Below are 13,679 nucleotides of genomic sequence, written 5' to 3'. Positions count from 1 at the left end.
CATCATGTCTCCCAAGGGCCCCTTCCGTCTCGTCACTGTCAACACTGCTCCCGAGAGAGCTAAGCGCTTGATCGGTCGCCTTATCGAGGCTCTTAAGGACCGCTACACTATCATCCACGTTGACAACTGCGAGAGTGAGTGAATTGATTGTCTGAACGTCTTTGTCATGTACTTGACTGACCACGAGCTCGAACAGAGATCGAGGAGGTCGAACCCAAGGTCAAGGAGCACATGCCTGACGTTTTGGTAAGTTGAATTCCTCTGCCACGAGCACCTGTTCGCTGGCGGGTGACTTTCTACCTCTGGGATGTGTCCTGACTTTGATCTACAGTTCAGCGCTTCCATGTGGACTGCCGAGCAGGCTCAGGAGATCCACTCCATTGCTCGTTCGATCAACCCCACCATCAAGCTCCACGCCATCCCCGAAGGCCTTCAGGTCGAGCGCGGCCCCGATGCCATCGTCGAATACCTTGTCGAGAAGGTCCCTCCGTTGTTGGATGCTTAATTGGACATGATTCTGAGGGTGTGAGGGTGCCAGGGGCAACTCACAGTTTATGTGGTGGAATTGATGATACTCTACGTCCTGTATATAGTTTACTTCCCAACAATGTCTGCGAAACCGCGACAATGCAATCCATGCATCATGATTGTACTTGACGGCTGAGGCTCGTGGCTAGCGGATGTAAAGCGGTGCTTTGTCACTTTATAGATGTCCCCCTTGTAAAAGAATTGCTCATCTCGACAATTGAGCACGCTGTGCACAAGAACCGCAATACATATTTTGAGAATACTAACAAGACACTGCAGGATGGTGACTATGCAGAGGTGGGTATGGACAATCTCGTGCTCTGGTACATGTCCTGCAAGCTTTTCTTTCTTGTCTAATAAGAGCCAGCAGCCTCCAGACTTGCCAGCTCTCCCACTCAATCGTGATCCCAGCCCTTCGAAAACGAGAAAACGAGACCGGGGGTGGTGATGTGTGCAGTGACCGCCGCGGTATCCCAAAACGGTCATGCAGTCTGCCAGACCGCCTTCCTCGTACAGCCGGCAGAAATTGAATGTTTCCCCGCTCCTGCAGAAATGCTTTTTCGAACGAAACCCATCATAACCTAGACGCAAAAGAACTATTTACTTATTTCCGAGTCGTCGTGCACTTCATCTACACCTGGGATACTATACATAAAGATGCCAAGAGATCCATTGATCGGCTTGGTGGGAAAGGTCTTTTTTATCTTCTCCATGCCACCCACCGTCTGATCCACTGCTGATTCCAATGAGGGGAACCTGTAGCCGTCTAGCGGAAAGTCAACCACCCTCAACAGTTTGACCGATGCTTCCTCCAAAGTTGGTATGTTCTGCTGCTACTACAGCTAGTCTCTTTGGCGCTCATCGTATACTTACTGTCATAAACACTGCCTAGGAAACTTCCCGTGTGTTTTGACACCCACACACCCACCGATCTGCCCACCATCCACCGAACAGCGCTGATTCATGCCGCAGATTCACCACCATCGATCCCCAGCGCGCTATCGGATATCTTCAAATCGAATGCGCCTGCCAAAGACTGAACGTTTCCGACAAATGCCGACCGAACTACGGAGGCTGCGTGGAGGGCCGCCGCTCGGTGCCGATCGAGCTCTTGGATGTAGCTGGTCTGGTTCCGGGCGCGCACCAGGGCCGTGGCTTGGGGAATAAATTCTTGGACGACCTGCGCCATGCCGATGCGCTGATTCATGTGGTAGATGTGAGCGGGACGACGGATGCAGAAGGTACAATCATATATCTGGGGGTTTAAGCTGATTGGGCCTCGAGGGATAACTTGGTGGACGGAAAAGGGCTGATCGGATGTCTGCAGGCAAGGCCACACGCGGCTACGATCCCTCACAAGATATTGAGTGGCTTCATTCGGAGATTGTGCGGTGGGTGCTTGGCAACCTGATGCAGAAATGGTACGGTCGCGTTTCGGAATCACAGACTAGATGGAGAAGCTGATTTTGTGACTCCAGGGGATCGATCAAGAGGAGACATGTTGCTACAAGTAAGTTGACAGCGTGGTGGACGAATCTGTGGCAGGTTTTCTGACGCTCCAGCTAGAATCAACGGCCGTGGATACATTGCAGGCTCAGTTCTCCGGTTACGGAAGTACATCCTCCATCGTTGGACGGTGCCTGGATAAATTGGCGCTCAAGGAGCCTTTGGAGGCCTGGTCGGATGAGACAGTGGAGAAGGTGGTCACTACTTTCATCGACGAGAAGTTCCCTACCGTGTTTGCCTTGAATAAGATCGACCATCCCGATGCGGACAAGGTGTGTGCTTCCCCGCTCGGAGTAGATGTGCCCTTGGACTAATATGCGGGACGCTAGAATATTAGCAAGATCGCCAAGATGCAAGATCCGAAGTCGATCGTGCTGTGCTCCGCCATCTCGGAAGTTTTCCTGCGCCGACTTGCAAAGCAGGGCTATATCAAATACATCGAAGGAAGCGAGTTCGTAGATATGCGAGAGGACCTGATTGATATGGGTGATCCGGAGGGAGGTGGCCTCAAGGAGATGGACGAGAAGCTGAAAACGTACGGCACACTGAACTTGACTTTCGACGGAAAAGCTAACCTTGAGACTCCCAGGCGTGTCGAAAACTTGAAAGATATGGTTCTGTATCGATTCGGGTCCACCGGTGTGGTCCAGTGTCTTTCGCGTGCTGCGGAACTCTTGGGGCTTGTACCCGTGTTCCCTGTCCGCAATATCCATACCTTCTCATCCGGAGCTGGGACGGCAGTCTTCCGAGACTGTGTCCTCGTGGGCAAGTGAGTAGTCACTGGATCAAGCTAACAGGGAATGTGCTGACAACGAGTAGAAACAGCACAGTCGGCGACGTTGCCCGCAAGGTCATGGGAGATGTCCCCATCTCATACATTGAAGGAATCGGTGGCACTCGTGTCTCCGAGGACGAGATTGTGGAAGTTGGGAAGCACGACGTAAGTGGATTCTGTGGTTTTTTAACGGTCATGCAAAGACTAATCTTGCCTTTTTTAGATTCTTTCTTTCAAACCTGGCCGATAGATTCCCCCCATATACAATCTATGTACAGTGAACATGATAATGAAACTATAAACCGAGATGATGCTACAATCACGAAGAGAACACGAGCGTTTCAACTGCAAAAACAAGTAGTGTCACACTAACTGGCGTGAAGCCAGCAATCCTCGTCCGTCGGTTCTTAATGACCTCGCTGAGAAATAGGTGAGTTAGCCGAATTCGTCCCAAGACACCGGAATCACATCACATCAACAAGAAAGTGAGGGTGTGCAAAATACCTGTCCTCTCTCATCATTCATCCCGATGACCGGCTCCGGCGCCTTCGGATGTTCCTTCTTGGCCTTGCGCTCGTGCTTCAGCCCCCCGCGCTCCGTGGCGCCCCCCTGCTTGGAGCTGTCCGGCACCCCGTAGCTCGACTCTCGATCCTCCTGCCCGGCCGCCGAGGCATCGGTCGAGACATCGGTCGTGTCGCGCTTCTTGGTCCGGTTGACGGCGTGGTCTTCGCTCTTGGTGCCCACCCATGAGCTATTCAGACGGGCTTGCGCAGTGGTGGCTGGGGCGGCAATCCGAAGGGCTTGTTGCTGCTGCCTCGCGAGCAGACCGGGGAGTCTCGAAGCGATGCGTGTCGTGGTGAACATGGTCATTCTTCCGGTTTCGTAAATGTGTTTGGGGTTGTAGATATCTGGCTCGTAGTGTTTGCCTTGACTCGACACTGGAAGGGAAAGATAACAAAGTTGGGAAGATAATAGATTGCAATTGTTATGAAGAGATCCGACTTGTATGAGAAAAATGACATCAACGACAATGCTACCTACCTCCCAGCTGGGTTTTATACTCCACGAACCCAGTGACTTTTACCCCGGTAATGGGTCATGACCGTCTCTTGGCGCGGCATGACGTCTCCATGCCGTAATGAGCTTGACCCTAGGGCTTAGGGTTTCTGGGCGGGGAATGCTTATCGATAAGAGACGGAAAGTACGGGGGGCAGGGCGGAATGTCAACGTCAAATCAAAACATCCCCCTTCCCCCACCCTTTTATACACTACATGCTTAGTAGATAATGCTATATGCTGTGATGCAGATAGCTTCTAGCACCGAGTCAACCCATCAGTCAAGATGAAGCGCGCGCACTTACCGATCGAAACGCTGCCGGCGTGGATGAAGCTCAATGGAATCGGGGTGGAAAGCGTTGTCTTCGGTACTCTCGGCGCCGATGATCATGCTGGTGCTCCTACCTCGGACAGCAGCAGCAACAGCAACAGCAACAAGGGTACAGGGATCATCGCAACGGAAGACCGCGCCGGGGGCGAGTCCGCCCTTGGCGCCGTGGATACGGGGGTCCTGTTGAGGGTGCCCCCGGATTTGATCTTGTCGTTGGAAACGGTGCATGGGTATGCCAAGTCGGATGGCCGGCTGAGGGCGGTGCTGGAGGCTGTTGGGGAGTTTGGTCGGGTAAGTTTTTCCCCTTGTTCATTGTTATTATCCAGATTCGGGGGGTTCTTTGGTTTTGGAATTTTTGGACTCGAGGGGATGGGGGATGGGCTTGGTGGATTATATATGAGTGACATGTTAACCAAAGAAGCCAGACCCCGCGTGGCGCGATCTTGATCTTCTTGCTCATGCAGCTCACGCACTCCAGTCCGGATTGCACGACGCACAGCCAAGCGGTCGGGGTGGCGGGCCCCTGGACGGAGTATATGAAGTACATGCCGCGGGAGATTCCGTTGCCCACGTTTTACTCGGAGGCGGAGTTGGAGCTGCTGCGCGGGACCTCGTTGCGGCTGGCGGTGCATGCGAAGCTGGCGGCGTTGGAGAAGGAGTTTGCGCGGCTGCGGGAGGCGACGCGCGGGATTGACTGGTGTCGGGAGGTTTGGTGGGGTGGCGATGATGCTGATTCTGACGGTGACGATCTTGAAGGTAATGGTGGTGATGATGTTGCTGGGGAGGAGGCAGCGCGGCTGACGCTCGAGGACTGGAAATACGTCGACGCGCTGTATCGGTCCCGGATGGTCGATCTCCCGACCAGCGGGCATGCGATGGTCCCCTGCATTGACATGGCGAATCATAGCTCTGAAGAGACGGTCAAGGCGCTGTACGATGAGGATGCGGAGGGGAATGTGGTGCTGCAGTTGCGGTACGAGAAGAGAGTGCGTGCCGGGGAGGAGGTGACTATCTCGTAAGTCTTCATCCTGTCGCATATTATGAGGGTTTGGGCTGCTTGGGTGAAGGTATGGGGCTTACTCTGGACATGAAAAGGTACGGCGACGAGAAACCCGCGTCGGAGATGATATTCTCCTACGGCTTTCTGGATCGAGAGACCACCGATGCGAAGCAAATCTTCCTGGATCTGGATATTCCGGACGATGATCCGCTGAAGGTTGTTAAGAAGGCGTTCTGCAAGGAGCCCCCGGGTGTGCGGGTGTATACTTCGGCTACAGATTCCGAGTCCGTGCCCACCACGGCTTGGGAGAGCTCGATCATCTGGTGGGCGTGTGTGAATGAGGAGGATGGGTTGGATTTCACGGTCCTCCAGACCAATGATGGTGGGCGTGAGCTGAAGGCTCTGTGGAAGGGGGCGGAATTGCGGGATTCGGCTCATCTCAGCGAGCTGCTCCGTGCGGATCCGCATTGGGATATCATTCAGCTTCGCGCGGTGGTACTTATTCTTGAGAGGCTGGAGACGCAGGCTTGGGTGCTCAGGGAGACGGGGTTGATGGTCTCTGAAATCGACGAGAATGAGGACATGCGGGCGATGTTCAGGCCGGATGTTTATGATATGGTCAAGCGATTACGCGTGTTGGAGATGAATTTGCTGGGTCGAGGGATTGAGGGTTTGGCCATGCGGGTATGTTGCCTCTGACGCATATTTTTCAAGCGATTGCGTTGCTAATTGGAGTGTTGCAGAGAGACGAGCTCATGGCCAGTCCGGCGGTCAGTCAGTATCTGGGGCAGCAGCAGCCGGAGACGGTTGGGGCGGAGGATGTCTCCAGCCAGCAGCAGTCCGAAGATGTTGAAGAAGATTTCTCTTGATGCGTATCCTGAGGGGTTCCGTCGAAAAGACGACCGTCGAAAAGACAACTGGACTAGGTGTTAGAGATCTAGTTCACTCAAGAGAAGCCATACGCGTACGACGGGGCAGTATCCATCCGATAAGTGATAACATCGTATTAGTTATAGGCCAACATATTCCATAGGTGAACTGGCTATATGTGAGCTGGCTACCTTTTTGAACCCGCTTACCACTACATTAACGAGATCAGTATATTTAGATATTATAGTCTTTAATCAGAATGATTAAATCGTGTAAAAAGCTTAGTAGAATATGAGATTTAAAGTAAGTACGTTATCTACTCTAAATAACATACAGAATAGTCAAAAAAAACTATTCTTTTGAAGTCTTCAAAGTAAATGAAAGTTCGTAATCTAGCCAAAGTATAAATCTCTGCATTTCCACTTTGGAACAGATACACTAGCTAGGACTATCCCTGGGTGGTCCGGTAAAAGCCAACTGACTGTAAGGGGCCAGCAAGATCCCATTATCATCTATGATGCATGCACATCTCTACGTAGTTGTAATACACAGGCTTTTGAATTGAAATCGCAATAGAGTAGTCCTTAACCAGTATAAAAGTCTTCATCAATTGCCTGATTATCTATCTGGCACCTACCTGACTTTCTCAATACCGAACAAGCAACTCACAACAGTAAAAATGACACATATCATTCTGTTATCTCTTGCCCCTCCCCCCGGATCTCATATGTTTCCCATATACACTACCCCAATAAAGAAATATTTTATTTGCAGCAAACTTCCCTCCCCAAGCGAAAGGTCCTTACACCCCCACCCTTCACTCCGCCGCACAATTAAAGCTCTTCGCCCGATCATTCCACCCCAAGTACGCCAGATTCTCATAGCCGGGGAAATGGATCTGCAGTTCCTGGCCATGACAGCCCGATTCCCTGGGTTACATTACAATCAATCATCAGGCCACGAAATTGAAAAGGTACTTGTCCTCCCGAGGAAAGGGGGAAACTCACGAATAAAGCGTACACCAACTCCCCCGATCCGAACCCGCGGCCGAAACGCCGCGATCTCCCGGGGGGAATTGATCGGTGATGGTTGCTTTTTTGTGTTTGTGTCAGTCATAACTAATCAAGCTGGGCTTGGTGGGGTATAAAGAGGTAGGTAGGTAGGTGAGAGAAATCAGACGTACTGCACTGCCCAAAGGGAGAGGCATAGTGGACGCAGTAGCCCCGGAAGAGCGCGTTCTCGCAGAGGTAGAGGCCGGAGTTAGCGTTGGTGTTGAAGAAGACGTGCTCGGAGGTGGTGACGCGGGTGGTGGTGGTGGGGATGGGGGCTTCGAGGATGGTTTGGTCGGCTTGCTGCTCGTGGCAGGGGAGGCTGATAGCGGAATGGGCGAGGACAGAGAGGATGATGGCGGCGGTGGTGGTGGTTGGAAGATGCATTTTGATCGTTGGAGGAATCAGTGGAAAGGGTTTGAAATGCACTTGCCTTGCTGGTCTGGGGATGGTTTGATGGGGGATGAAGAAGCAGGGTCAACACGACTTTATATACCTTTGCTCAGGTGTGATATGAAGAACTGGATATGGCGCTGTCTTTCCTTCACTTCAACTTGGCTGTTGGAAGCCCAAAGGCGAAGGTTGCCCTCGAACATGCTTATTCGTGTTGGACTCCGTGCATCTCGAACGCGATTGGATTGTGCATCTGTGAGTTGAGGTGTAGAATCCTGCGAGATGAAGTGGTGCTTCGTATTTGAGGAGCCTCATTCCTAAGACTGCCCAATCGTTAGGGCTGCTTTTGTCTATCCGGAAGGGCTGCGTGTGGGATATTACTAGGTGCAATGTAGTACTCTAATCGAGCCAAGAAACTCGACGCCACGGACTGGCCGACGCCAAGAGACTAGGAAGCTGTCAAGACAATCTCAATTCGCTAGGATGATGTGTCTAGCAAAGCCAAGAACGGAGGATGTACGCCAAGTCTCGGACAGGAAGAGGACTGGATTGGCACTGAATGCAGGCTAATGCACTGCCTGCATCTTCTCGAGGAATGCTTAACGGCAGGACGCGAAGAGAACAAGTTTGGACAAATCAGCGATGGGCACGTTGTGAGCGGTGCAGAAACCCATGTTTGAGGCTGACAGGAGAAGGATGAGTAAGGGATCTAGAACGTTCACATCCTCCAGCTGAAGAGGGTGCATATATTGATACGAGCGTTGGCGTCCTGACGATGAGGGAAGTGGCTAGTTTGTAGTGGAATGGAATTGTTCTTCCTTGGCAGAGTAGCTATTCACTACTAGGTATTCTTTATAGTATATAGCCTTTTAGTATCATATTGAAATACGTTAATTGATTTTCAATTATAGACACAATGATATTAGGGTTGTACTCTACCTGGCTCCCAGTTGATTATTGACTTAGTAGCGTTCCAGCTCGGATACTTATATTGACTGTCCACAAGCATTTCCTTTCCATCTGTATATCATGGCCCCTGGGCCTTGTCATTAGAAACCCCAGAAAATAGTCTTGCAAAAAAAATAATCGTGCTTTGCCTTGCCTAATCTGCGGCCGACTACCCATAAAGTAGTTCTTAACAACCCGGCCGCTTGCATGGCCGACCCGCTTACCGAATACGTCACCATCATCAAGCAAACACTATGATCATAAGATGTATTACGCTAGAACAAGGACTAAAAGTGCACGACAGGCAAATAGTGATTGATACATACAGTACACTGATTTTCGATTCCAGACCCAGTGACAAGAACATGAAACGGATCCTCAGCCTCACAAGCCATGCTCTAGCATCCCACAAGCCACAGTCTGTCCAAACCCACCCCGTCTGGACACTCTCCCTCTCTTCCCTCCTAAAGCGCAGCACCCCTCTAGTAGGGGGTCTGCTCATGGAACCACTTCATCATAAACTTGACCTGCGGCTTCTCCGCGATCGCCACGTCGCCAAACGCATTGCCCAACTCCATCACCACCTGCGTCCCGTTCTTACTGTTCGGCCGCCACACTGGCAACGTGCCGTTACCCGTGTACGACCCGCCCTCGTTCGGGTTCAGGGTCTTCGCAAAGTTCGCCCAATACGCCGACATGTGCTCCTGAATCTCCCAATCCGCGTCCGTGAACGGGTAGGTGTCCACATTCGCGTACAGCGCGTTCAACGCGTACATGATCTCCGACTGGTGGAAGGCGCCCTGGTTCTGACCGGGCGGGGCGTGCGTCCAGTAGTAGGTGTAGAAGTCGGAGGTGGCGGCCTTGTACCAGTCCGTCGCGTAGGCCCAGGAGCCGATGAGCGAGGCGTCGCGGGCGGCGGCGTTCCAGGAGCGGTCGGCCGTCGCGGCGGTGCCGTTGTCCGGGTACAGGCGGATGTACTCGTCATACAGGTCCCCGTACTTGGCCTTGGTGTAGGCTTCGTACTGCTTGACGGTGTAGGAGGTCGTGGTCGCGGCGCCGGACTCGTCCTTCGTGTTGCCGGTGATCACGGGGACGTCGTTGGCGGGCCCGTTGATCAGGGTCTCGAGGTAGGTGGAGGGCAGGACGTAGCCGTCCAGGACGGGCTTGAAGATGAGCGGGTAGCCCGCCGAGAGGGCGGTGATGGGGTCGATCCAGGTGCTGTTGACGCGGTCCTGGGAGCCCACCAGCAGGTCCTCCATGCTCAGGGTGCGGAGTTCGGCGATGCTGCTGGCGTTGTGGAAGGTTGTGTAGTTGACGCCGTGGAACAAGGCGGTGGACATGTTCACGTAGGAGGTGGCCAGGCCCGCCAGGAGCGGGTCGTAGGGGTACCGGATGCCGGACTCGGAGATACCGCCGTGGAAGTAGCCGGTGAACAGCGGGCTGTTGACGGCGTGGTAGACCTGCGACGAGCCGAAGGACTGGCCGGCGACGACGACGCGGTCCGGGTCACCACCGAAGTTGGCGATGTTGTTGCGCACCCACTTCAGCACCTCCAGCTGGTCGAGGACGCCGTAGTTCCCGGACGTGTTGTGGCCGGTGAGCTGCAGCCCTTCCTCGTTGAGTTCCGGGTGCGCCAGGTAGCCGAAGGCGTCGTCGCGTCGGTTGAAGGTGATCAGGATCACATCCTTGAGCGCCATGCCGCCGCCGTACCACCATGCGTCGTCCGAGGTCTCGTCGCTGCCTTGGTTCCACACCATGACGGGGAGTTTGTCGCTAGCGCTCCCTGCGTTGGTCCACAGGTTCAGGCTGAGGCAGTCCTCGCTGATATCCGTGGCGTATTGGCTGGGGCAGGCCGGGCCGAACGCAGTCGCCTGCAGCGTCTCGTTCCACGGCGTGCGCGGCTGCGGAGCCTTCCAGCGGTTCTCGTAGCCCGTGTCCGCGGCGAAGGGAACACCCAAAAAGGCGGTCACGTTGGACTCCGAGACGCCGAAGTACTTCTCCAGGGTCGACTGGTTGAAGTATTGGAAGCCCTGCACGGGACCGTAGCTAGTTTGAATGACTTCATCCCACAGCTGGGCGTGGACAAGGGAGGCGCCTAGAGCCAGGGAGGCCAGGCCCTTGGTGGCGAGGGAAGGCATGCCTTAGTTTGTTGGACTTCTAAGGCAGGAGAGGAATGAGGTGGAGGGTGGTTAGAAGAAAGTTGGATGGTGGCAAAGAGAGAAATGCGAGACTTTATAACCTGCATCCCTGCCAGCCAAGGCTGAGACGGACGGCCGTTAGATCTCCGTGACTACCGAGGGTGGTCTGACAGACTGGAACAAGCACACGTGGGGACGTGATTGAGAATAGTGCTTCATGCGTAGTCTGCATGACGATCCTTGCCGCAAGTTGTTGGACGCGCACTTCTAGAAACCATGGTGCCTTGCGAGACGCATCAGATATGCCTCAGCGGGGCGGACGGCAAATTGACGGAATGTCGTCATATTCCCTCTGCATTGGAATATAGCCCCGGGGGTGCTATAAGCTGGACTCTTCACGGAATACTCCTCCGAGTCGAAGGATGCGAGACATCAGCATGAGCACCTGCAGATTGTCAGACAGGCAAGTCTCGACAGTCTGAATGACCAGAAAGTCTCACTGATCAGGTATAAGACATAAGAGATCAAGGGTACTCAGTAGTGAGAAGTGAATTGGTTCAGGCACTCTCGGTTGCCCGCTTTTGCGCTTCTCATTCCGGGCAGGCGACGCGTAGTCGGATCTGAAGCAAGCGACCAGAAGATAAGGTGGGAGGATTCGGAGACTTGGCGGGATCGGCCGGCCCGCTTTACTGTCTGCAGGAACCAACTCCGCAATGCCGGAGACACGGCTCGGCGACTACGCCTAAGGAAGGTAGCCCCGCACGAAACATCCCTCTTGGGCGCGGGGTTGCCCACAAAACCCGAGCTTGGCTCGCAAACTACGCCCATTTTGGGATTTCAGTCTCGGTCAACGCAATTACGCGGTTTGCAAATATGCCCGTGTGACTTTAAGGCGGAGTGTATCAGCAAGAACGAGTATTCGAACCACGAGGCTAATGAAACGACAATAAACAACACGGTAAGAAAGCCCAGAAAAATGGTCAAGTCGACATCTGTAACTGAATATCCTGTTCTTCAAGAAATTTACGAGATGTGTGCATCAGCGACCACTTCTGGAATTGGCTCAGCCACGGGCCGTAAATCCTCTTCGACTGGTTCTTTCCAACCATGAGTCTTCTTATTGTTTCTCTTCTTCCTCAAATTGGTCCTACTGGAGGAGACTCAAGCATCATGGCCCCAAAAGACACCTTGCAAAGGTTGCCTCGCGACTGGAGCTTCCGGAACAGGCTCCTGTAGAGGTCGCAGTGGCGGTTGACCTTCCCACGACCGAGAATTGGGTTGAGGCTTGAACCCCGATTCCTGCGGCGGTTCTAGCTCCGGGTCGGAGAGAATCTCTGGCACTGGCATAAGTTCAGACTCAAACACTAGTTTCAGCTCTGTTGCTTTGCCCGACTCACCAAGTTCGAACACAGGATCTGGCATAGGATTAGGATCGCATACGCCTTCCAGTTGTACCAACCTTTCATCGGGGATATGGCCTTAAGGATACGGTCGAACCTTGACTTCATGCAGGGCTGTACTGAACTTCTCCCTCTCCCTCACAGAAAAGGGCCAACGTCTTATCGAAGATGAAGCGATCAAAATCTCTAAGGCCAGTTCAAATTGATCTCGTCTATATAAAATATATTCAAATGTTACAGATCTCAGGTAATTCTACTATCTCTATCCGCCTCTATAGTAGGTTGATTTTAACCTATGTTGATCAAAGAATAGGTGTGGTAGAATAAATATGTTTAACAGGATTCAAACTCGAAGCCTCAAGTCTCGCCAACTAATTGGCCCTGAAATGTGGCATCAGCATCAAGAAGACCAGCTTGGGAATCCCGTACGCGAAAATATCGACAGCAAAACTCTCGGCTCGCTTGTTTCAAATAGACTATTGTCTAGTGCTTTAAGATCATGAAAATAAGATCTAGCTACAAGCATTCCATGGCTCAACCTGACAGAAAGCCCAGTTGCTGGTCCATCACGCTCCGCACCATCTCCTCCCAAGGTCGCCATTGCATTCCCAGTTCGACTTCGGCTTTGGTGGTATCAGTTGGCATAGAGGCGCCCTCGGCACCCTCGGTAAGCTTCACACCAACATTGGGGTAGAGCTCGTGCGCAATCCGAGCCACCTCTTTCCATGTTGTTGGCGGCCCCGAGAGTAGATACTTCGCACCATTCTTGATCCTCGAGTTTAACGCCTTGATATGGGCCTCGGCAACATCTTGGACGTGCACACCCGTGATCCCTCCAAGTGGGACGCCTCCCATCACACTACCCCAGATAATTCCATTGGAACCTGCTTCAATCTCTTTGCCGGAAGCTTGCACGAGATTGTGCCCAAAGACAAATGACGGATGAAGAGTGACCAGTGCGTAATGCGGATTTTCTGTCCTCCAGAAGTCCCATGTCGCGGTGTTCGCAAGCAGTTTGGACGCTCGGTACAAAGTCATCGGTGTCGCTGCAGGATTGTTGGGGTTGACAAAATTTGCTGTGGGATCTACAGCGAGATCCCAGTCGTTGTCCTCTGTGGTAACTGATGTTAGCATGGCAGGGGTAGCAGTCCTAAACCTATGTGTAGCAAACTTACCTCTAATGACACTGCCGTCGGGAAGTCCAGCAAGAGGAATCAGGGAAGCGATAGATGAAGTGACCACAACCTTCTTGATGCTGGGAACCTTAGCTGCCTCTTTGAGCACAGCCAGAGTTCCATTCACCGCGGGGGGAAAAAACGCTTCCTTGTCTGTGCCGTTGGCGAGAGGCGATGCTACGTGGAGCACATAGTCCACTCCATCAAGCTTCCCTCTAAACGCAGCCTCCTCGGTGATGTCTGGGATGATGACAAATTCCACTTGTTCGTGGTACTCTGACAACAATGATTCAAGTTTCTCGGACTTTTGGCGAACGCCAAGTCGAAGTTGGTATCCGGACTTGAGAGCTTGAACAGCCGTGGCACTGCCAATGAAACCGGTAGCACCGGTCATGAAAATCAACGGAGAAGGCATGCTGGAATGGTACTTTGATACTGTTGAATTTGGATAATGGTTTATTTTAAACCGGTAACTGGGCGACCTTTATAGCATGAGAGAAAGTGATTACT

General features: G+C 52.7%; 7 protein-coding genes across 7 annotated transcripts; 3 read left to right on the top strand and 4 right to left on the bottom strand.

The window, feature by feature from the left end:
• Positions 1–4: 4 nt before the first annotated feature.
• On the top strand, positions 5–505 carry ASPACDRAFT_58526 (uncharacterized protein; the record flags this gene model as incomplete). The annotated part of the gene is made up of 3 exons (XM_020203362.1): positions 5–134; positions 197–246; positions 332–505. 3 exons carry the CDS (start codon positions 5–7, stop codon positions 503–505), a joined length of 354 nt encoding a protein of 117 aa, XP_020058505.1.
• Positions 506–1,185: 680 nt separating this feature from the next.
• On the top strand, positions 1,186–3,059 carry ASPACDRAFT_50849 (Ygr210 GTPase family protein; the record flags this gene model as incomplete). Its single annotated transcript, XM_020202408.1, has 10 exons — positions 1,186–1,221; positions 1,291–1,352; positions 1,501–1,769; positions 1,856–1,949; positions 2,007–2,038; positions 2,095–2,306; positions 2,364–2,569; positions 2,624–2,803; positions 2,854–2,974; positions 3,033–3,059. 10 exons carry the CDS (start codon positions 1,186–1,188, stop codon positions 3,057–3,059), a joined length of 1,239 nt encoding a protein of 412 aa, XP_020058504.1.
• A 110-nt stretch (positions 3,060–3,169) lies between these two features.
• Positions 3,170–3,854, bottom strand: ASPACDRAFT_1854152 (uncharacterized protein). Its single transcript, XM_020197364.1, has 2 exons — positions 3,314–3,854; positions 3,170–3,228 (listed from the first exon to the last, which is right to left on the bottom strand). The coding sequence occupies exons 1-2, from the start codon at positions 3,677–3,679 to the stop codon at positions 3,217–3,219; spliced, it is 378 nt and encodes a 125-aa protein (XP_020058503.1). The 5' UTR covers positions 3,680–3,854; the 3' UTR covers positions 3,170–3,216.
• A 195-nt stretch (positions 3,855–4,049) lies between these two features.
• ASPACDRAFT_114837 (SET domain-containing protein) lies at positions 4,050–6,293 on the top strand. Its single transcript, XM_020195838.1, has 4 exons — positions 4,050–4,487; positions 4,622–5,211; positions 5,292–5,880; positions 5,940–6,293. The coding sequence occupies exons 1-4, from the start codon at positions 4,152–4,154 to the stop codon at positions 6,063–6,065; spliced, it is 1,641 nt and encodes a 546-aa protein (XP_020058502.1). The 5' UTR covers positions 4,050–4,151; the 3' UTR covers positions 6,066–6,293.
• A 590-nt stretch (positions 6,294–6,883) lies between these two features.
• ASPACDRAFT_40980 (uncharacterized protein) lies at positions 6,884–7,502 on the bottom strand (the record flags this gene model as incomplete). Its single annotated transcript, XM_020200859.1, has 3 exons — positions 6,884–6,995; positions 7,074–7,158; positions 7,250–7,502. 3 exons carry the CDS (start codon positions 7,500–7,502, stop codon positions 6,884–6,886), a joined length of 450 nt encoding a protein of 149 aa, XP_020058501.1.
• A 1,436-nt stretch (positions 7,503–8,938) lies between these two features.
• ASPACDRAFT_24821 (carboxylesterase/lipase family protein) lies at positions 8,939–10,594 on the bottom strand (the record flags this gene model as incomplete). The annotated part of the gene is made up of 1 exon (XM_020199293.1): positions 8,939–10,594. One exon carries the CDS (start codon positions 10,592–10,594, stop codon positions 8,939–8,941), a length of 1,656 nt encoding a protein of 551 aa, XP_020058500.1.
• A 1,934-nt stretch (positions 10,595–12,528) lies between these two features.
• ASPACDRAFT_58520 (putative 3-beta hydroxysteroid dehydrogenase/isomerase) lies at positions 12,529–13,584 on the bottom strand (the record flags this gene model as incomplete). The annotated part of the gene is made up of 2 exons (XM_020203361.1): positions 12,529–13,115; positions 13,170–13,584. 2 exons carry the CDS (start codon positions 13,582–13,584, stop codon positions 12,529–12,531), a joined length of 1,002 nt encoding a protein of 333 aa, XP_020058499.1.
• Positions 13,585–13,679: the final 95 nt, after the last annotated feature.

This window comes from Aspergillus aculeatus (assembly GCF_001890905.1).
Source record: "Aspergillus aculeatus ATCC 16872 unplaced genomic scaffold ASPACscaffold_4, whole genome shotgun sequence".
Taxonomy (NCBI): domain Eukaryota; kingdom Fungi; phylum Ascomycota; class Eurotiomycetes; order Eurotiales; family Aspergillaceae; genus Aspergillus; species Aspergillus aculeatus.
Note: the sequence above shows the minus strand (reverse complement) of the source record. Positions and strands in the feature narration are given on the sequence as shown.